The following is a 23,683-nucleotide window of genomic DNA, read 5'->3' as shown; positions in this document are numbered from 1 at the left end:
GGTTACAAGGTGATCAGGTTGTCCCACGGGGGGGCTCACAGTCTTCATCCCCATTCGACAGATGAGGTAACTGAGGCCCGGAGAAGTGAGGCGACTCGCCCCAAGTCCCACAGCCGACAGTTGGCGGAGCCGGGATTTGAACCCATGACCTCTGACTCTAAAGCCCGGGCTCTTTCCACTGAGCCACGCTGCACAGAAGGCTTTGCAAGGAAGCTAACCAGGGACTTAGTGATAACAATGACAAAAATAATAATTGTGGTATTTGTTAAGCGCCTAGCACTGTTCTAAGCGCTGGGGCATTCATTCATTCATTCAGTCGTATTTACTGAGCGCTTACTGTGTGCAGAGCACTGGACTAAGCGCTTGGGAAGAACAAGTTGGCAACATATAGAGACGGTCCCTACCCAACGGCGGGCTCACGGGCAGGCACGGGTTTCTCAGGATGGACAGAGTCTCTGTCCCGCATGGGGCTCTCAGTCTACTTAGAAGGGAGAACGGGTATCGAATCCCCATTTTATTGAGGAAACTGAGGCCCAGAGAAGCGAATACTAGTAATAACGATGGCATTTGTTAAGCGCTTACTATGTGCAGAGCACTGTTCTAAGCGCTGGGGAGGTTTCGAGGTGATCAGGTGGTCCCACGGGGGGCTCACCGTCTGTGAGCCCCTTCTAGACTGAGCCCGCCGTTGGGTAGGGACCGTCTCTATATGTTGCCAACTTGTACTTCCCAAGCGCTTAGTACAGTGCTCTGCACACAGTAAGCGCTCAATAAATACGATTGATTGATTGATTCACCCCCATTTGACAGATGAGGTAACTGAGGCACACAGAAGTGAAGTGACTGGCCCAAAGTCACCCAGCTGACGAGTGGTGGAGCCGGGACTCGAACCCATGACCTCGGACTCCAAAGCCCGGGCTCTTCCCGCCGAGCCACGCCGCTTCTCTCAAATAATAATAATGGCATTTGTTAAGCGCTTACTACGCGCCAAGCACTGTTCTAAGCGCCGGGGAGGTTACAAGGTGATCAGTTTGTCCCCCGTTGGGCTCACAGTCTTCACCCCCATTTTCCAGATGAGGTCACTGAGGCCCAAAGAAGTGAAGTGACTTGCCCAAAGTCACCCGGCTGACAAGCGGCGGAGCCGGGATTTGAACCCACGACCTCGGACTCCAAAGCCCGGGCTCTTGCCACCGCGCCACGCCCAAGGTTACGCAACTGTAATGATGGTATTTGCTAAGCGCCTACTAGGTGCTTCTGGAGAAGCAGCCGACATTCGGTAGAACGTACTGAGCGCTTTCTGTGGGCAGAGCGCCGTACTTAGCGCTTGGGAGAGTATGATGCGAAAATAAACAGACATTCCCTGCCCACAGCAGGCTTACAGTCTAGAGGGAAAGACAAACACCAATGTAAAAATCAACAGGTACTGATGTTGCCAACTTGTACTTCCCAAGCGCTTAGTACAGCGCTCTGCACGCAGTAAGCGCTCAATAAATACGATTGAATGAATGAATGAATGAATGAAGACCCCCAGGGAAGCCCCAAGGAGCAGGTCAGGGCTTGAGGAAAAAAGCAATTTTTTCCTCTTTTTCTGACTTGGAAGTGAACAGTCGTCGGGCGATCGTATTTATTGAGGCCTTACCGGGTGCGGAGCACTGGACTAGACGCCCTCATTCCCCGCCTACACTGAGCTTACAGTCTAGAGGGGAAAACAGACATCATTAGAAACAAAAGCGCAGATCTGGCAGAAGTGGAGAAGCAGCGTGGCTCGGGTGGAAAGAGCCCGGGCTTTGGAGTCAGAGGTCCTGGGTTCAAATCCCGGCTCCGCCAACTGTCAGCTGGGTGACTTTGGGCAAGTCGCTTCACTTCTCTGGGCCTCAGTTCCCTCATCTGTAAAATGGGGATGAAGACTGTGAGCCCCCCGGGGGACAACCTGATCACCTTGTAACCTCCCCGGCGCTTAGAACAGTGCTTGGCACAGAGTAAGCGCTTAATAAATGCCATTAAAAAAAAAAGTGCCGTGGGGCTGCGAGGGGGGATCATAATAATAATTTGGGTATTTATTAAGGGCTTACTATGTTCAAAGCACTGTTCTAAGCGCTGGGGAGGATACAAGGGGATCAGGTTGTCCCACGGGGGGCTCACAGTCTTCATCCCCATTTGAAAGATGAGAGAACTGAGGCCCAGAGAAGTGAAGCGACTTGCCCAAAGTCACACAACTGACAATAATAGTAATAATGATGGCATTTATTAAGCGCTATGTGCCAAGCACTGTTCTAAGCGCTGGGGAGGAGACAAGGGGATCAGGGTGTCCCATGGGGGGTCACAGTCTTCATCCCCATTTGACAGATGAGGGGACTGAGGCCCAGAGAAGTGAAGCGACTTGCCCAAAGTCACACAACTGACAATAATAATAGTAATAATGATGGCATTTATTAAGCGTTTACTATGTGCAAAGCACCGTTCTAAGCGCTGGGGAGGTTACAAGGGGATCAGGTTGGCCCACGGGGGGCTCACAGTCTTCACCCCCATTTTACAGATGAGGTAACTGAGGCACAGAGAAGTGAAGCGACTTGCCCAGTCACACAGCTGACAAGCGGCGGAGCCGGGATTTGAACTCACGACATCTGACTCCCAAGCCCGGGCTCTTTCCACTGAGCCACGCTGCTTCTCTTCTATATATATATATATTCATTATTCTATTTATCTGTATATATGTTTGGACGTATTTATTACTCTATTTATTTTACTCGTACATATCTATTTTATTTTGTTAATATGTTTGGTTTTGTTGTCTGTCTCCCCCTTCTCGACTGTGAGCCCGCTGTTGGGTAGGGGCCGTCTCTAGATGTTGCCAACTTGGACTTCCCAAGCTCTTCGTACGGTGCTCTGCACACAGTAAGCGCTCAATAAATACGATTGATTGATTGATTTTATTCACGATGTGTATCTATCTGTAATTCTATCTATATTGGTGAATAACGGGAGCACGTCCGGGGGGACGTGGAAGGCGTTCGGCTTCCAAGGCGAAGCAAAGCCGTGGGTGCCGTCGTCCGCCGCCGGCTGAAAAATCACCGGAGCACGTGCTCCCGTGAGGAGGAAAATCACCAGCCCCCGACTACGTACGAAATCATCATCATCAATCGTATTTATTGAGCGCTTACTATGCGCAGGGCACTGTACTAAGCGCTTGGGAAGTCCAAATTGGCAACATCTAGAGACAGTCCCTACCCAACAGTGGGCTCACAGTCTAAAAGGGGGAGACAGAGAACAAAACCAAACATACTAGCAAAATAAAATAGGATACGTACAAATAAAATAAATAGAGTAATAAATATGTACAAACATATATACATATATACAGGTGCCTGAAAGAGTCAAAAAAAGGATCAGCCGAGTCACTTGGTTTTTCTATTACTCTATTTTATTACTCTATATTTTATTTTATTACTCTATATTACTGTATTTATTTTACTTGTACATATCTATGGTACATATCTTGTACATATCTAGAGAAGCAGCGTGGCTCAGTGGAAAGAGCCCGGGCTTTGGAGTCAGAGGTCGTAGGTTCGAATCCCCACTCCACCACATGTCTGCTGTGTGATCCTGGGCAAGCCACTTCACTTCTCTGGGCCTCAGTTCCCTCATCTGGAAAATGGGGATTCAGACTGTGAGCCCCACGTGGGACAACCTGATCACCCTGTATCCTCTCCAGCGCTTAGAACAGTGCTTTGCACATAGTAAGCGCTTAACAAATGCCAATTATTATTATTATTATCTATTCTATTTATTTTATTTTGTTTTCTATCTATATTGGTGAATAACGGGAGCACATCCCGGGGACAAGGAAGGCTTTCCGCTTCCAAGGCGACGCAAAGCCACATACGAAATGGGCCTGAAAGTCCAAAAAAGATCAGCCGAGTCACTTGGTTTTTCTATTACTCTATTTATTTTATTACTCTATATTACTCTATTTATTTTACTTGTACATATCTATTGTACATATCTTGAGGAGGAAACTCACAAGCCCCCGACTACGTACGAAATGGGCCTGAAAGTCCAAAAAAGATCAGCCGAGTCACTTGGTTTTTCTATTACTCTATTTTATTACTCTATATTACTCTATTTATTTTACTTGTACATATCTATTGCACATATCTTGAGGAGGAAACTCACGAGCCCCCGACTACGTACGAAATGGGCCTGAAAGTCCAAAAAAGATCAGCCAAGTCACTTGGTTTTTCTATTACTCTATTTATTTTATTTTATTACTCTATATTACTCTATTTATTTTACTTGTACATATCTATTGTACATATCTTGAGGAGGAAACTCACAAGCCCCCGACTACGTACGAAATAGGCCTGAACGTCCAAAAAAGATCAGCCGAGTCCCTTGGTTTTTCTATTACTCTATTTATTTTATTATTCTATATTTTATTACTCTATTTATTTTACTTGTACATATCTATTGTACATATCTTGAGGAGGAAACTCACGAGCCCCCGACTACGTACGAAATGGGCCTGAAAGTCCAAAAAAGATCAGCCGAGTCACTTGGTTTTTCTATTACTCTATTTATTTTATTAGTCTATATTACTCTATTTATTTTACTTGTACATATCTATTGCACATATCTTGAGGAGGAAACTCACGAGCCCCCGGCTACGTACGAAATGGGCCTGAAAGTCCAAAAAGGATCAGCCGAGTCCCTTGGTTTTTCTATTACTCTATTTATTTTATTACTCTGTATTACTCTATTTTACTTGTACATATCTATTGTACATATCTTGAGGAGGAAACTCACGAGCCCCCGACTACGTACGAAATGGGCCTGAAAGTCCAAAAAAGATCAGCTTGGTTTTTCTATTACTCTATTTATTTTATTACTCTATATTTTATTACTCTATATTACTTTATTTATTTTACTTGTACATATCTATTGCACATATCTTGAGGAGGAAACTCACGAGCCCCCGACTACATACGAAATGGGCCCAAAAGTCCAAAAAAGATCAGCCGCGTCACTTGGTTTTTCTATTAGTCTATTTATTTTATTACTCTATATTACTCTATTTATTTTACTTGTACATATCTATTGTACATATCTTGAGGAGGAAACTCACGAGCCCCCGACTACGTACGAAATAGGCCTGAACGTCCAAAAAAGATCAGCCGAGTCCCTTGGTTTTTCTATTACTCTATATTTTATTACTCTATATTACTCTATTTATTTTACTTGTCCATATCTATTGCACATATCTTGAGGAGGAAACTCACGAGCCCCCGACTACATACGAAATGGGCCCGAAAGTCCAAAAAAGATCAGCCGCGTCACTTGGTTTTTCTATTAGTCTATTTATTTTATTACTCTATATTACTCTATTTATTTTACTTGTACATATCTATTGTACATATCTTGAGGAGGAAACTCACGAGCCCCCGACTACGTACGAAATGGGCCTGAAAGTCCAAAAAAGATCAGCCGAGTCACTTGGTTTTTCTATTACTCTATTTATTTTATTACTCTATATTACTCTATTTATTTTACTTGTACATATCTATTGTACATGTCTTGAGGAGGAAACTCACGAGCCCCCGACTACGTACGAAATGGGCCTGAAAGTCCAAAAAAGATCAGCCAAGTCACTTGGTTTTTCTATTACTCTATTTATTTTATTAGTCTATATTACTCTATTTATTTTACTTGTACATATCTATTGCACATATCTTGAGGAGGAAACTCACGAGCCCCCGGCTACGTACGAAATGGGCCTGAAAGTCCAAAAAGGATCAGCCGAGTCCCTTGGTTTTTCTATTACTCTATTTATTTTATTACTCTATATTACTCTATTTTACTTGTACATATCTATTGTACATATCTTGAGGAGGAAACTCACGAGCCCCCGACTACGTACGAAATGGGCCTGAAAGTCCAAAAAAGATCAGCTTGGTTTTTCTATTACTCTATTTATTTTATTACTCTATATTTTATTACTCTATATTACTTTATTTATTTTACTTGTACATATCTATTGCACATATCTTGAGGAGGAAACTCACGAGCCCCCGACTACATACGAAATGGGCCCAAAAGTCCAAAAAAGATCAGCCGCGTCACTTGGTTTTTCTATTAGTCTATTTATTTTATTACTCTATATTACTCTATTTATTTTACTTGTACATATCTATTGCACATATCTTGAGGAGGAAACTCACGAGCCCCCGACTACGTACGAAATGGGCCTGAAAGTCCCAAAAAGATCAGCCGAGTCACTTGGTTTTTCTATTACTCTATTTTATTACTCTATATTTTATTACTCTATATTACTCTATTTATTTTACTTGTCCAAATCTATTGCACATATCTTGAGGAGGAAACTCACGAGCCCCCGCCTACGTACGAAATGGGCCTGAAAGTCCAAAAAAGGATCAGCCGAGTCACTTGATTTTTCCAACTGCGGTTAAGAAGCTCGTGATGTCCCGGGCTGAATCAGACGCCCGGAGCCAGCTGGGTTCGGGGAAGGAGACGCTAGCGATGGGAAAGGGGAAGCTATTCCCAGGCCTGGGAATCGCAAGGACTCGGGTGCTCATCCCGGCCCCGCCCCGGCTGTGTGACCTCGGGCCAGTCACTTCACCTCTCTGTGCTCAGAACAGGGCTTTGCACACGGTGAGCGCTTAATAAATGCCATCATCGGTGCCCCTCATCTGAAAAGTGGGGGTTGAGACCGCGAGCCCCACGTGGGGCCGGGATTACGTCCAACTGGATTAGCTTCTATCCGCCCCAGCGCTCAGTACAGTGCCCGGCTGCTTCACAGCGTGGCTCGGTGGAACGAGCACAGGCTTTGGAGTCGGAGGTCATGGGTTCGAATCCCAGCTCCGCCACACGTCTGCTGTGTGTGCTTAATGAATGCCATCATCATCGGTGCCCCTCATCTAAAAAGTGGGGGTTGAGACCGCGAGCCGGGGATTACGTCCAATTGGATTACCTTCTGTCCGCCCCAGCGCTCAGTACAGTGCCCGGCTGCTTAACAGCGTGGCTCGGTGGAAAGAGCACAGGCTTTGGAGTCAGAGGTCATGGGTTCGAATCCCGGCTCGGACACACGTCTGCTGTGTGTGCTTAATGAATGCCATCATCATCGGTGCCCCTCATCTGAAAAGTGGGGGTTGAGACCGCGAGCCCCACGTGGGGCCGGGATTATGTCAAATTGGATTAGCTTCTATCTAGCCCAGCGCTCAGTACAGTGCCCGGCTGCATTACAGCGTGGCTCGGTGGAAAGAGCACAGGCTTTGGAGTCGGAGGTCATGGGTTCGAATCCTGGCTCCGCCACACGCCCGCTGTGTGACCTTGGGCAAGTCGCTTAGCTTCTCGGAGCCTCAGTCCCCTCATCTGTAAAATGGGGATGACGACTGGGAGCCCCACGCGGGACAACCTGATCACCTTGTATCCCCCCAGCGCTTAGAACAGTGCTTTGCACATAGTAAGCGCTTAACAGATGCTATTATTAACAAATACCTGTATATATGTATATGCGTTTGTACATATTTATTACTCTATTTTACTTGTACATATCTATTCTATTTATTTTATTTTGTTAGTATGTTTGGTTTTGTTCTCTGTCTCCCCCTTTTAGACTGTGAGCCCGCTGTTGGGTAGGGTCTCTATGTGTTGCCAAGTTGGACTTCCCAAGCGCTTAGTACAGTGCTCTGCACACAGTAAGCGCTCAATAAATACGACTGATGAAATACCGTTAACAAAATAACTAAAAAGAGAGAACTGTGAGTGTTTTGCAAGAGGGGGAGGGAAGTTTCGGTTCCGTCAGATAATAATAATGATGGCATTTATTAAGCGCTTACTATGTGCTGGGGAGGTTACAAGGTGATCAGGTTGTCCCACGGGGGGGCTCACACTTTTCACCCCCATTTTACAGATGAGGGAACTGAGGCCCAGGGAATTCATTCATTCATTCAATCGTATTCACGGAGCGCTTACTGTGTGCAGAGCACTGTACTAAGTGCTTGGGAAGGACAAGTTGGTAACATGTAAGACGGGGAGGATGGAGAGGGGGACGAGGGGGAGAGGAAGGAGAGTATGATGCCAAACGGACGGTCTGGATCTGAATCCGATCATTCCCTCCGCCCTGAATGACCTGGAAGGCCCCGTCTGAAGCAGAGCGTGAAAACACCCAAAGTCCGGGGGGGCAGTGCTTCCCAAGCGCTTAGTACAGTGCTCTGCACACTGTGAGACTGTGAGCCCACTGTTGGGTAGGGACTGTCTCTATATCTTGCCAATTTGTCCTTCCCAAGCGCTTAGTACAGTGCTCTGCACACAGTAAGCGCTCAAGAAATACGACTGATGATGGTGATGCACACAGTAAGCGCTCAATAAATACGACTGAATGAATATGGAGTCAAAGTGGACCCACGGCCAGGAAACGGTCCAGCCGAGACGGTCCGAGGCAAGGGAAAAAAAAAGAGACGGACCCCACCTTGTCCGTCGAAAATGCCCACCCGCCTGGACTTTTGGGTGGTCTAACCCGGCTCCTGCCTGTCTGCAAATCGAGGAGCGGCGGCAGAAGCCCTGGGTTCTAATCCCGCTCAGCCACTTGGCCGCCGGGTGACCCCGGTCAAGACACTCCCCTTCTCTGGGCCTCAGTTCCCTCATCTGGAAAACGGGCATGTGGACTGTGAGCCCCACGGGGGGCAGGGGCCCGACTGGCCCGAATCCGCCCCGGCGCTCAGTTCAGTGCCTGGCAGGTACCCAGTGTTGGGTAGGGACTGTCTCTGTTGCCAACTTGTACTTCCCAAGCGCTTAGTACAGTGCTCTGCACACAGTAAGCGCTCAATAAATACGATTAATGAAATACCGATATTATTGTATTATCCTCCCCACCCGCTCCCGACTTTAATCTTGCGAACGGTCGGGACCGTGCCACTCGCGGCGGAGGCGACCGCGGAAAGAACGAGACGAAGAGGCTTTCGAAGGCTTTACTAGGTGCCGGGCAATGTACTGAGCGCCGGGGTGGGTACCGACAAATCTGCGTTTGAGGCTTTGAAGTGGGCAGGGAATGTTGTCTGTTGTTGTACTCTCCCAGGTGCTCAGTACAGTGCTTTATTTCTATTTGGATGACTTGACGCCCGTCCACATGTTTGGTTTTGTCGTCTGTCTCCCGGTTCTATCAATCAATCAATCAATCGTATTTATTGAGCGCTTACTGTGTGCAGAGCACTGTACTAAGCGCTTGGGAAGTACAAATTGGCAACACGTAGAGACAGTCCCTACCCAACAGTGGGCTCACAGTCTAAAAGGGGGAGACAGAGAACAGAACCAAACGTACCAACAAAATAAAATAAATAGGATAGAAATGTACAAGTAAAATAGAGTAATAAATATGTACAACCATATATAAATATATACAGGTGCTGTGGTTCTAGACCGTGAGCCCGTTGGTGGGTAGGGACCGTCTCTAGATGTTGCCGACTTGGACTTCCCAAGCGCTCAGTACAGTGCTCTGCACACAGTAGGCGCTCAATAAATACGACTGAATGAATGAATGAATGCCCCAGCGCTTAGAGGCTGAGGAGAATAATAATAATAATAATAATAATAATAATGGCATTTATTAAGCGCTTACTATGCACAAAGCACTGTTCTAAGCGCTGGGGGATACAAGGTGATCAGGTTGTCCCACGCGGGGCTCACGGTCCCAATCCCCATTTTACAGATGAGGGAACCGAGGCCCAGAGAATAATAATAATAACGATGGCATCGGTTAAGCGCCCACCATGCGCAAAGCACTGTTCTGAGCGCTGGGGTGATACAAGGTGATCAGGCTGTCCCACGCGGGGCTCACAGTCCCAATCCCCATTTTACAGATGAGGGAACAGGCACAGAGAAGTTAAGCGACTCGCCCGAAGTCACACAGCTGACAAGCGGTGGATCACCTTGTATCCCCCCGGCCGTTGGCAGCGAGCGCTTGCCGGGTGCGGAGCGCTGTGATGAGCGCTGGGGAGAGGGCGGTAGACTAATAAACGGACCCGTTCCCCGCCCACGGGGAGCCCGGAGGGGGAGACGGGCAGGAAGAGGAAGAAAGAAATGAGGGAGGGGGATGGAGGGGCTGGGACAGGGGGATGAAGGAAGGGAGCCAAAGTCGGGGTGACGTGGAAGAGGAAAAGTGGGGGGCTCAGTCAGGGAAGGCCTCCCGGAGGAGACGGGCCTTCGGTAAGGCTTCGAAGCCCTTAAATATTCATCCATCCAATCAATCAATCATATTTATTGAGCGCTTACTATGTGCAGAGCACTGTACTAAGCGCTTGGGAAGTACAAATTGGCATCCAGTCAGTCGTATTTACCGAGCGCTTACTCGGAGACCAAAGGAAGTCACGCCTAACCTCCACATCCCACTTCTCCGGCCCCCAGGATCGGCACGCGGTATCTAGAAAAGCGGCGTGGCTCAGTGGAAAGACAGGTCGTGGGTTCTAATCCTGGCTCCGCCGCCGCTGCTCGTCGGCTGGGCGAGTCACTTCACTTCTCTGGGCCTCAGTGCCCAATAATAATGATAGTGATGGCATTTATTAAGCGCTTACTATGTGCAAAGGACTGTACTAAGCAGCGGGACCCGGTGGAAAGCGCCCCGGCTTTGGAGGCAGAGGTCACGGGTTCAAATCCCGGCTCCGCCACCTGTCAGCTGGGTGACTTTGGGCAAGGACAGTGGTTGGCACGTAGTAAGCGCTTAATAAATTAGCCACACAGTCAGCGCTCAATAAATAAATGAATGAATAAATTGAATGAATGAATGAGTTGGACACAGACCAACTCCACCCATTCTTTGGCTCCATCAGAGTTTCCATTTATTTAGTCGAGTTTCCATTGAGGGTTTGCTCAGTCAGCAAAGTCCCAGTGCCCTTTGAAGGGATTAAAAGATAAGGAAAAAGAAAAGGGGCAGTTCATTTCCAGACTGGAAAAAAAAAAAAACCCACTTGTGGGGCAGATCAAGTGATTCCCGGTTTTGCAACAGGAGATGAGGGGCAAATCCTGTTGTCCCAGCTCCGCAAATATTGCACCACTCGGGAGGTTTGCTCAATCCCCTTAAAAAATCCACTTTAAAAATCCACTTAAAAAAGCCCCTGACCCCGGGAAAGGGAACCTCCAACACTCCTTGATGTGGGATGTGGCTTTCAAGCAGCCCCTCAAAAAATGGAATAAGTGGGAAAGAGAGGCCTGGGGTGGAAAAAGCCAGATAAAAGGCCAACAAGTCAGGTGGGGTAAAATTTCCCAACTCAAGCACAATTCCCGCCCAAGGCGGGAAGCGGCGTGCCAAGTGGGTAGACTGTGAGCCCGCTGTTGGGTAGGGACCGTCTCTATATGTTGCCGATTTGGACTTCCCAAGCGCTTAGTACAGTGCTCCGCACACAATAAGCGCTCAATAAATACGACCGATGATGAAGTGGGTAGAGCGGGGACTTGGGGGTCGGAAGGAGCTGAGAAGCAGCGTGACTCGGTGGAAAAGCGCCCGGGCTTTGGAGGCAGAGGTCGCGGGTTCAAATCCCGGCTCCGCCACCTGTCAGCTGGGTGACTTTGGGCACGAACAGTGCCTTGCACGTAGTAAGCGCTTAATAAATGCCATAATTATTATTAAAGTCACTTCGCTTCTCTGGGCCTCAGTTCCCTCATCTGGAAAATGGGGATTAAGACTGTGAGCCCCCCTTTTAGACTGTGAGCCCACTGTTGGGTAGGGACTGTCTCTATATGTTGCCAACTTGTACTTCCCAAGCGCTTAGTACAGTGCTCTGCACACAGTTAACGCTCAATATGATTGATTGATTGACAATCTGATCGCCTTGTAACCTCCCCAACACTAGACTGTGAGCCCGTTGTTGGGTAGGGACCGTCTCTAGATGTTGCCGACTTGGACTTCCCAAGCGCTTAGTACAGTGCTCTGCACACGGTAAGCGCTCAATAAATGATTGAATGAATGAACCGTGTTTTGCACACAGTAAGCGCTTAACAAATACCATCATTATTATTATCTGGGCTCTAATCCCCACTCCCCCACTTGTCCGCTGTGCGACCTGAGGGAGTGTCAGCGGACCACTCTATTTTACTTGTACATATTTATTCTATTTATTTACCATCATTATTATTATCTGGGTTCTAATCCCCACTCCCCCACTTGTCCGCTGTGCGACCTGGGGGAGTGTCAGCATACCACTCTATTTTACTTGTACATATTTATTCTATTTATTTCATTTTGTTAATTTGTTTTGTCGTCTGTCTCCCCCTTCTAGCCCGTGAGCCCGCTGTCGGGTAGGGACCGTCTCTAGATGTTGCCGACTTGGACTTCCCAGCGCTCTGCACCCGGTAAGCGCTCAATAAATACGACTGAATGAATGAATGAACAAACACGTGGAAAACACAACTCCTCATCTTCCCACCCAAACCTGGTCCTTCCCACCGTCCTTCCCAAGCGGCATCCCTGGCAGTATCCTCAGCTCCTCTCTCTCTCTTTCAACCCGCGCACTCAGTCCATCACTCAATCCCGTCGGTCCGATCTCCACAACGTCGTGGAAATCCAACCTCTCCTTTCCATCCAACCTGCTCTCGCGGTCATCCGGGCAGTTATCCCGTCCTGCCCTGATTACTCCGTCAGCCTCCTCGGTGGCCTTCTCCTGCCTCTCCCATCACTCCGGCCCGTTCTTCACTCTTCTGCCCGGATCATTTTCTCCAAAAGCGCTCAGTCCATGTTTTCCCACTCAAGAACTTACACCGTTTGCCCATCCACCTCCGCATCAAGCGGAAACTCCTTTCCAGCGGCTTTAAAGTCCTCAATTCCCTCGTCCCTTCCCACCTCACTTCAAACCTACTCACTGTACCTCAATCTCATCTATCTCTCACTCTCTCCCCCCCTTCAATCAAAGGCCCACCTCCTCCAAGAGGCCTTCCCCATCTAAACTTTCTTTTCCTTTTCTTCCACTCCCTTCCGCATCACCCTGACTTGCCCCCTTTATTCATTCCCCTCCGTCCCCGGCACTTAAGAACATATCTGCAATTTATTTATATTCACGTCTGTCTCCCCCGTGGGCTGTAAGCTTGTTGTGAAAAGGGGATGTGTCTGTTATATCATATTCTCCCAAGTGCTTAGTACAGTGCTCTTGCTCACAATAAGCGCTCATTAAGTGTGATTATCTTCCACTCTTTCATCACACACACACACACACGCGCGCGCGCACACACACACACACACACACACACACAGTCTCTGCCCAACTATATTTCGTATCCCGGCTACTTCCATTTCTCAGTTCTATTGTGTAGTATTCCAAGGAATCCAGAAGGGCTCCATACGGGCCCATAAAAATCCTCACAACCTCCCTAATAATAATAATAATGGCATTTGATGAGCACTTACTACGTGCCAGGCACTGTTCTAAGCGCTGGGGTAGATATGAGGTCATCAGTTTGGTCCCACGTGGGGCTCATGGTCTTTATCTCCATTTTACATAATTAATAATAATAATAATGACATCTGTTGAGCGCTTACTACGTGCAAAGCACATGAGAAGCAGTGTGGCTCAGTGGAAAGAGCCCGGGTTTTGGAGTCAGAGGTCAGGGGTTCAAATCCCGGCTCCGCCAATTGTCAGCTGTGTGACTTTGGGCAAGTCACTTAACTTCTCTGTGCCTCAGTTACCTCCTCTGTAAAACGGGGATTAAGACTGTGAGCCCCCCCGTGGGACAACCTGATCACCTTGTAACTTCCCCAGTGCTTAAAACAGTGCTTGGCACATAGTAAGTGCTTAATAAATGCCATTATTATTATTATTATTATTATTATTGTTATTAGGTAACTGACTTGCTGGCAGAAGACAGCTGAGGCCCAGAGAAGTGAAGGGACTTTGCCAAAGTCACACAGCAGACGAGTGGCGGAGACTGGACTAGAATTCAGGTGCTTCTCTCCCCCTTGTCCCCCTCTCCATCCCCCCCATCTTACCTCCTTCCCTTCCCCACAGCACCTGTATATATGTATATATGTTTGTACATATTTATTACTCTATTAATGTATTTATTTTACTTGTACATTATCTATTCTATTTATTTTATTTTGCTAGTATGTTTGGTTTTGTTCTCCGTCTCCCCCTTCTAGACTGTGAGCCCACTGTTGGGTGGGGACCGTCTCTACATGTTGCCAACTTGCACTTCCCAATCGCTTAGTACAGTGCTCTGCACACAGTAAGCGCTCAATAAATACGATTGATCGATTGATTCTGATTCATAAAAAACTCTTGACGCTGGATGATAAAGCGGGGGGAGATAGCGCTTCGGTGAGTACACCCAAGTAGAGAAGCAGCGCGACTCAGTGGAAAGAGCCCGGGCTTTGGAGTCAGAGGTCATGGGTTCAAATCCCAGCTCCACCACGTCTGCTGTGTGACTTTGGGCAAGTCACTTCACTTCTCTGGGCCTCAGTGGTCTCATCTGTGAAATGGGGATTAAGACTGCGAGCCCCCCTGTGGGACAACGTGATTGCCTTGTGACCTCCCCAGCGCTTAGAAGAGTGCTTGGCACATAGTAAGCACTTAACAAATACCATCATTATTATTATTATTCTCTGGGCCTCAGTGACCTCATCTGTCAAATGGGGATCAAGACTGTGAGCCCCCCGTGGGACAACCTGATCGCCTTGTAACCTCCCCAGCGCTTAGAACAGTGCTTGGCACATAGTAAGTGCTTAACAAATACTATCATTATTATTATTATTATTCTCTGGGCCTCAGTGACCTCATGTGTAAAATGGGGATTAAGACTGTGATCCCCCCCGTGGGACAACCTGATCACCTTATATCCTCCCCAGTGCTTAGAACAGTGCTTTGCACATAGTAAGCACTTAACAAATACCATCATCATTGTTATTATTATTATTACTATTCTCTGGGTCTCAGTGACCTCATCTGTCAAATGGGGATGAGGACTGTGAGCCCCCCGTGGGACACCCTGATCGCCTTGTAACCTTCCCAGCGCCTAGAACAGTGCTTGGCACATAGTAAGTGCTTAACAAATACCATCATCATCATTATTATTATTATTTTGGGGGGAAAACGGAAGTTAAAGGGATGAAGTGAGCACAGAGTGAGTTCCTCAGTCCTCCCAAATCCTATCCCGGTTGGATAGCACTTGATTTGTTTTTCTTTTTCTTTTTAGGGTATTTGTAAAGCCCTTACTATGTGTCAAGCCCTGTTCTAAGTGCTGGGGTGGATACAAGTTAGTTCATCGGACCAGACACGGTTCCTGTCCCACACGGGCTCGCGGTCTAAGAGGGAGAACAATCCATCAATCGTATTTATTGAGCGCTTAGAACGGTACTTTGCACATAGTAAGCGCTTAATAAATGCCATTATTCTTCTTCTTCCCTCATCTGTAAAATGGGGATTAAGTCTGTGAGCCCCCCGTGGGACAACCTGATCACCTTGTAACCTCCCCAGCGCTTAGGACAGTGCTTGGCACACAGTAGACGCTTAATAAATGCCATCATTATCATTATTATCATTATTCCCTCATCTGTAAAATGGGGATTAAGTCTGTGAGCCCCCCGTGGGACAACCTTGTAACCTCCCCAGCGCTTAGAACAGTGCTTTGCACACAGTAAACGCTTAATAAATGCCATCATTATCATTATTATCATTATTCCCTCATCTGTAAAATGGGGATGAAGACTGTGAGCCTCGCGTGGGACCACCTGATCACCTTGTAACCTCCCCAGCGCTTAGAACAGTGCTTGGCACATAGTAAGCGCTTAATAAATGCCATCGTTATTATTATTACTTAGACTGTGACCCTCATAGGGGGCAGGGACCATGTGCCCCCTGATAAGCTTCAATCCACCAGAGCGCTTAGAACAGTGCTTGGCACATAGTAAGCGCTTAACAGGTACCGCAGTGATTACTGTATTTAATAATGATGATAATAATAATAATGATGGCATTTACTAAGCGCTTACTATGTGCCAAGCACTGTTCTAAGTGCTGGGGAGGTTAACAAGGTGATCAGGTCGTCCCACGGGGGGCTCCCCGTCTTCATCCCCATTGGACAGATGAGGTCACTGAGGCCCAGTGAAGTGACTTGCCCACAGTCACACAGCCGATAAGCGGTGGAGCCGGCATTTGAACCCGCGACCTCTGACGCCAAAGCCCGGGCTCTCTCCACCGAGCCACGGTGCTTCTACTGTATTTGTTAAGCGCTCATTCTGGGCACTGTACTAAGCACTACGGGGAGATACGGGGTAATGGAGTTGGACGCTGTCCCTTTCCCTGAGACTGCAAGCTCCCCGTGGGCAGGGAACGTGTCACCCCTTGACCGGAGGGACAACATGGGCGTCTACTCAGGTGGTGGAGCCAATCAGTGGTATTTACTGAGCGCTTACTCTGTGCTGAGCGCTTGGGCAAGAGCCATACACACTGCTGGCAGACATTTTCCCTGCGCACAGCAAGCTAACGGTGTAGAAGGGAGACAGACAATAATAATAATAATAATAATAATAATAATAATAATAATAATGATAATAATAATGGCACTTGTTAAGGGCTTATTAGGTGCCGAGCACTGTTGTATATCAAGTTAATCAATTTGGACAGAGTCCCCTCATGGGGCTCACAGTCTTCACCCCCAATTTACAGATGAGGGAACTGAGGCACAGAAAAGTGACACAAGGTCACCCTGCAGACGTGGTGGAGCCGAGCTTAGAATAACAGCAATAATGATAATAATTCATTCACTCAATCGTATTGAGCGCTTACTGCGTGCCGAGCACTGTACTAAGCGCTTGGAAAGTACAACTCGGTAACAGATAGAGAACCCAACAACGGGCTCACGGTCTAGAAGGGAGAGGCAGACAATAAAATAAAACAAGTAGACAGTAGCATCAGTAGCATCAAAATAGACCGTGAGCCTGGGCAAGTCACTTCACTTCTCCGGGACTCAGTTCCCTCATCTGTCAAATGGGGATGAAGACCGTGAGCCCCATGTGGGGCAACCTGATGACCTTGTATCTACCCCGGTGCTTAGAACAGTGCTTGGCACATAGTAAGCGCTTAACATTGAGCCCACTGTTGGGTAGGGACTGTCTCTGTATGTTGCCAACTTGTACTTCCAGTGCTCTGCACACAGTAAGCGCTCAATAAATACGATTGATTGATTATTATTATTATTATTCATCCCAATTTTACAGATGAGGTAACTGAGGCCCAAAGAAGTGACTTGCCACTTAAGTGAAGCCACACTTCACTTCTCCGGGCCTCAGTTCCCTCATCTGGAAAATGGGGATGAAGGCTGTGAGCCCCCCTGGGACAACCTGATCACCTTGTATCCCCCCCAATGTTTAGAACAGTGCTTGGCACGTAGTAAGCGCTTAACAAATACCATTATTATTATTGTTATTCATCCCGATTTTACAGGTGAGGTAACCGAGGCCCAAAGAGGTGACTTGCCACTTAAGTGAAGCCACACTTCACTTCTCCGGGCCTCAGCTGCCTCATCTGGAAAATGGGGATGAAGACTGTGAGCCCCCTTGGGACAACCTGATCACCTTGTATCCCCCGCAATGTTTAGAACAGTGATTGGCACATAGTAAGCGCTTAATACCATTATTATTATTATTATTATTCATCCCGATTTTACAGATGAGGCAACTGAGGCCCGAAGAAGTGACTTGCCACTTCAGTAAAGCCACACTTCACTTCTCCGGGCCTCAGTTCCCTCATCTGAAAAATGGGGATGAAGACTGTGAGCCCCCCGTGGGACCACCTGGTTACCTTTTATCCCTCCCCAGCGCTTAGAACAGTGCTTGGCACATTCATAGTAAGCGCCTAACAAATGCCATCATCATCATCATCACAGTAAGCGCTTAAATAAGAACAGTGCTTGGCACATAGTAAGTGCTTAATAAATGCCATCATCATAGTAAGCGCTTAACGAAAAAAGAACAATGTTTAGAACACAGTTCTTAACAAATGAGAACAGTGTTTGGCACATAGTAAGCGCTTAAATAAAAACAGTGTTTAGCACATAGCGCTTCAATGCCATCATCATCATAGTAAGCGCTTAACAAATGAGAACAGTGTTTGGCACATAGTAAGCGCTTCAATGCCATCATATTCATCATCATCATAGTAAGCGTTTAACAAGTAAAAAACAGTGTTTGGCACATAGTAAGCGCTTCAATGCCATCATATTCATCATCATCATAGTAAGCGCTTAACAAGTAAAAACAGTGTTTGGCACATAGTAAGCGCTTAAATGCCATCATCATTATCACAGTAAGCGCTTAACAAATGAGAACAGTGTTTGGCACATAGTAAGCGCTTCAATGCCATCATATTCATCATCATCATAGTAAGCGCTCAACAAGTAAAAACAGTGTTTGGCACATAGTAAGCGCTTCAATGCCATCATATTCATCATCATCATAGTAAGCACTTAACAAGTAAAAACAGTGTTTGGCACGTAGTAAGCGCTTCAATGCCATCATCATTATCACAGTAAGCGCTTAACAAATGAGAACAGTGTTTGGCACATAGTAAGCGCTTCAATGCCATCATATTCATCATCATCATAGTAAGCGCTCAACAAGTAAAAACAGTGTTTGGCACATAGTAAGCGCTTCAATGCCATCATATTCATCATCATCATAGTAAGCACTTAAGTAAAAACAGTGTTTGGCACGTAGTAAGCGCTTCAATGCCATCATCATCATCACAGTAAGCGCTTAACAAATGAGAACAGTGTTTGGCACATAGTAAGCGCTTCAATGCCATCATATTCATCATCATCATAGTAAGCGCTCAACAAGTAAAAACAGTGTTTGGCACATAGTAAGCGCTTCAATGCCATCATATTCATCATCATCATAGTAAGCACTTAACAAGTAAAAACAGTGTTTGGCACGTAGTAAGCGCTTCAATGCCATCATCATTATCACAGTAAGCGCTTAACAAATGAGAACAGTGTTTAGCACATAGTAAGCGCTTAAATGCCATCATCACCATAAGCGCTTAACAAATGAGAACAGTGTTTAGCACATAGTAAGCGCTTAAATGCCATCATTACCATAAGCGCTTAACAAATGAGAACAGTGTTGAGCACATAGTAAGCGCTTAAATGTCATCATCATAGCAAGCGCTTAACAAATGAGATCAGTGTTTAGCACATAGTAAGCGCTTAAATGTCATCATCATAGCAAGCGCTTAACAAATGAGATCAGTGTTTAGCACATAGTATGCACTTAAATGCCATCATCATCATAGTAAGCGCTTAATGAGAACAGTGTTTAGCACATAGTCAGCATTTAACAAACGCCATAATCATCATCATAGTAGGCGCTTAACAAATGCCATCACCATCATCACAGTAAGCGCTTAACAAATGAGAACAGTGTTTAGCACACAGTAAGCGCTTAACAAATGCCATCACCATCATCATAGTGAGCGCTTAACAAATGAGAAGAGTGTTTAGCACATAGCCTGCGCTTACTATGAAGATATCATAGTAAGCGCTTAATGAGAACAGTGTTTAGCACAAAGTAAGCGCTTAAATGCCATCATCATCACAGTAAGCGCTTAACAAATATCATCTTTATTATCATCATCATCATAGTAAGCGCTTGAGAAAAAAGAACAGTGCTTGGTACATAGTAGGCGCTTAAATGCCATTATCATCACAGTAAGCGCTTAACAAATATCTTTATCATCATCATCATAGGAAGCGCTTGAGAAATAAGAACAGTGCTTGGTACATAGTAGGCGCTTAAATGCCATCATCATCACAGTAAGCGCTTAACAAATATCTTTATCATCATCATCATCACCACCATAGTAAGCGCTTGAGAAATAAGAACAGTGGTGGGTGTATAGTAAGCGCTTATTCCGGCTCCACCACTTGTCAGCTGTGTGACTTCGGGGAAGTCACTTAACTTCCCTGTGCTTCAGTGTAAAATGGGGATGAAGACCGTGATCCCCTTGTTGACCTCCCCAGCGCTTAGAACAGTGCTTGGCACATAGTAAGCGCTTAATTACTATGAAGCAGCGTGGCTCAGTGGAAAGAGCCCGGGCTCTGGAGTCAGAGGTCATGGGTTCAAATCCCGGTTCTGCCAACTGTCAGCTCTGTGACTTTGGGAAAGTCACTTCACTTCTCTGTGCCTCAGTTACCTCAGCTGTAAAATGGGGATTAAGACTGTGAGCCCCACGGGGGACAACCTGATCACCTTGTAACCTCCCCAGCGCTTAGAACAGTGCTTTGCACATAGTAAGCGCTTAATAAATGCCATTATTATTATTAATTATGCTGCCAACTTTTACTTTCCGAGCGCTTAGGACAGTGCTCTGCACACAGTAAGCGCTCAGTAAATACGATTGAATGAATAAATGCCACCTAGTAGGCGCTTAATTATGTTGCCAACTTGGACTTCCCGAGCGCTTAGGACAGTGCTCTGCACACAGTAAGCGCTCAATATATACGATTGAATGAATAAATGCCACCTAGTAAGCGCTTAATTATGTTGCCAACTTGGACTTCCCAAGCGCTTAGGACAGTGCTCTGCACACAGTAAGCGCTCCATAAATACGAATCAATCAATCAATCGTATTTATGTATTATTATCGTATTAATCGTATTATTTATTTATTGTATCGTATTTATTGAGCGCTTACTGTGTGCAGAGCACTGTACTAAGCGCTCGGGAAGTACAAGTTGGCAACGTATAGAGACGGTCCCTACCCAACAGTGGGCTCACAGTCTAGAAGGGGGAGACACACAACAAAACAAAACATATTAACAAAATAAAATAGAATAGATATGTACAAGTTAAATAAATACATGGAGTAATAAATATGTACAAACATATTAACAAAATAAACTAAATAGAATAGATATGTGCTAGTTACATAAATAAATGGAGTAATAAATATGTACAAACATATTAACAAAATAAACTAAATAGAATAGATATGTGCTAGTTACATAAATAAACGGAGTAATAAATATGTACAAACATATTAACAAAATAAACTAAATAGAATAGATATGTGCTAGTTAAATAAATAAATGGAGTAATAAATATGTACAAACATTAACAAAATAAAATAAATGGAATAGATCTGTACAAGTTAAATAAGTAAATAAATGGAGTAATAAATATGTACAAACATGTATACAGGAATGAATGAATGCCATCATTATTAGCATTAACAAAGAGTATCGTAAAATGAATATGTACAAGCATATATACAGGAATGAATGAATGCCATTATTATTATTAACAAAGCGTATCGTAAAATGAATATGTACAAACATATATACAGGAATGAATGCCATCATCATTATTATTATTATTAACAAAGAGCATCGTAATTAGGATGGGGGGCGGGAGGGCCGGCGGGGCACTGACCGCAATCTTTGAAGCGCAGCGGCTCCCCCAGGGTTGAGGCGACGGCCAGGGCCAGGAGGAGGAGGATGGGCATCGTGGGAGCCGCGGATGGCGACCGATGGGGCCGGATGGCGACGGATGGTGGCGGATGGCGAGCGGCCGCATGATAAAGCCGCCGGGGGGGGGCCCGGGCCGGAGACACACCAATAAAGTTGTCCGGTTTTGAATCGCCCCTTGGACAGCCGCGGGAGCCCCGCCCCGGCCAATCGGAGGGCGCCCCGGCCAGAGCGGCGGGACGCTCCTCCAATGGCGTTCGAGGGGGCGGGACTTGGGTGGGCGGTGACGTCAGAGAGGCGGGGCCTCTGGGAGCGAAGGGGCGTGGCTACGTGGGAGATGGGCGTGGTTAAGGGGGGTGATAATATTCATTCATTCAATCGTGTTCATTCATATTTATTGAGCGCTGACTATGCAGAGCGCTGGACTAAGCGCTTGGGAAGGACAATGTTTGTACATATTTATTGCTCTATTTATTTATTTTATTTGTACATATCTATTCTATTTTATTTTGTTAGTATGTTTGGTTTTGTTCTCTGTCTCCCCCTTTTAGACTGTGAGCCCACTGTTGGGTAGGGACTGTCGCTATATGTTGCCAATTTGTACTTCCCAAGCGCTTAGTCCAGTGCTCTGCACACAGTAAGGGCTCAATAAATACGATTGATTGATTGATTGTCTCCCCTTTCTAGACTGTGAGCCCACTGTTGGGTAGGGACTGTCTCTATATGTTGCCGACTTGTACTTCCCAAGCGCTTAGTACAGTGCTCTGCACACAGTAAGCACTCAATAAATACGATTGATGATGATGATGATGACAAGTTGGCGACATAGAGAGACGGTCCCTACCTAGCATTCATTCATTCGTATTGAACGCTTACTGTGTGCAGAGCACTGTACTGAGCGCTTGGGAAGTACAAGTTGGCGACAAATAGAGACGGTCACTACCTAGCATTCATTCATTCAGTCAGTCGTATTTATTGGGCGCTTACTGTTTGCAGAGCACTGGACTAAGCGCTTGGGAACTACAAGTTGGCAACATATAGAGACGGTCCCTACCTAACATTCATTCGTTCAGTCAATCGTATTCATTCAATCGTATTTATTGAGCGCTTACTGTGTGCAGAGCACTGGACTAAGTGCTTGGGAAGTACAAGTTGGCAACATAGAGAGACGGTCCCTACCTGGCATACATTCATTCATTCAAACGTATTCATTCAATCGCATTTATTGAGCACTTACTGTGTGCAGAGCACTGTACTAAGCACTTGGGAAGTACAAGTTGGCAACAAATAGAGACGGTCCCTACCTAACATTCATTCATTTATTCAATCGTATTTATTCATTCATTCATTCAATCATATTTATTGAGCGCTTACTGTCTGCAGAGCAGTGTACTAAGCGCTTGGGAAGGACAGGTTGGCAACATATAAAGACGGTCCCTACCTAGCATTCATTCATTCATTCAATCGTATTTATTGAGCGCTTACTGTGTGCAGAGCACTGGACTAAGCACTTGGGAAGTCCGAGTTGGCAACATATAGAGACGGTCCCTACCCAACAGCAGGTCACAATCTAGAAATAATAATAATAATAATGATGGCATTTGTTAAGTGCTTACTATGTGCAAAGCACTGTTCTATGAGCAAGGTGATCAGGTTGTCCCACGTGGGGCTCACATTCTTAACCCCCATTTTACAGATGAGGTAACTGAGGCCCAGAGAAGTGAAGTGACTTGCCCAAAGTCACACAGCTGACAATTGGCAGAGCTGGGATTTGAACCCATGACCTCTGACTCCCAAACCCGGGCTCCTTCCACTTATTCATTCATTCTATCGTATTTATTGAGCGCTTACTGTGTGCAGAGCACTGTACTAAGCGCTTGGGAAGTCCAAGTCGGCAACAGATAGAGGCGGTCCCGACCCCACAACGGGCTCGCAATCTAAAAGGGGGAGACAGACAACAAAACATAAAAAGTAGTCAGGTGTCACAACCGTCAGAAGAAATACAATTAAAGCTAGATGCACATCATTAACAAAATCAATAGAATAGTAAATATGTACAAGTAAAATAAAAATAGTGATAAATCTGTACAAATATATACAGGTGCTGTGGGGAAGGGAAGGAGGTAGGGAAGGGAGGATGGAGGAGGGAGAGGAAAAAGGCTCAGTATGGGAAGGCCTCCTGGAGGAGGGGAGCGGGGCAGGGGCGTGGTTAAAAGGGAGGAGGGCG

The 23,683-nt window shown here is 46.0% G+C and overlaps 1 protein-coding gene across 1 annotated transcript in view; it reads right to left on the bottom strand.

The window, feature by feature from the left end:
• NPC2 (NPC intracellular cholesterol transporter 2) overlaps positions 1-21,557 on the bottom strand; it is a 44,033-nt gene extending 22,476 nt beyond the window's left edge. The window contains exon 1 of the mRNA XM_038765964.1: positions 21,422-21,557. Coding sequence (XP_038621892.1) covers positions 21,422-21,494 — 73 coding nt within the window. The 5' untranslated portion in view covers positions 21,495-21,557. The remainder of the gene's footprint in view (positions 1-21,421) is intronic.
• Between the last annotated feature and the right edge of the window lie 2,126 nt (positions 21,558-23,683).

The sequence above is a fragment of the Tachyglossus aculeatus genome, chromosome 23, assembly GCF_015852505.1.
Source record: "Tachyglossus aculeatus isolate mTacAcu1 chromosome 23, mTacAcu1.pri, whole genome shotgun sequence".
NCBI classification, from domain to species: domain Eukaryota; kingdom Metazoa; phylum Chordata; class Mammalia; order Monotremata; family Tachyglossidae; genus Tachyglossus; species Tachyglossus aculeatus.
The sequence above is the reverse complement of the archived record's forward strand: the minus strand, read 5'-3'. Positions and strand labels throughout refer to the sequence as shown.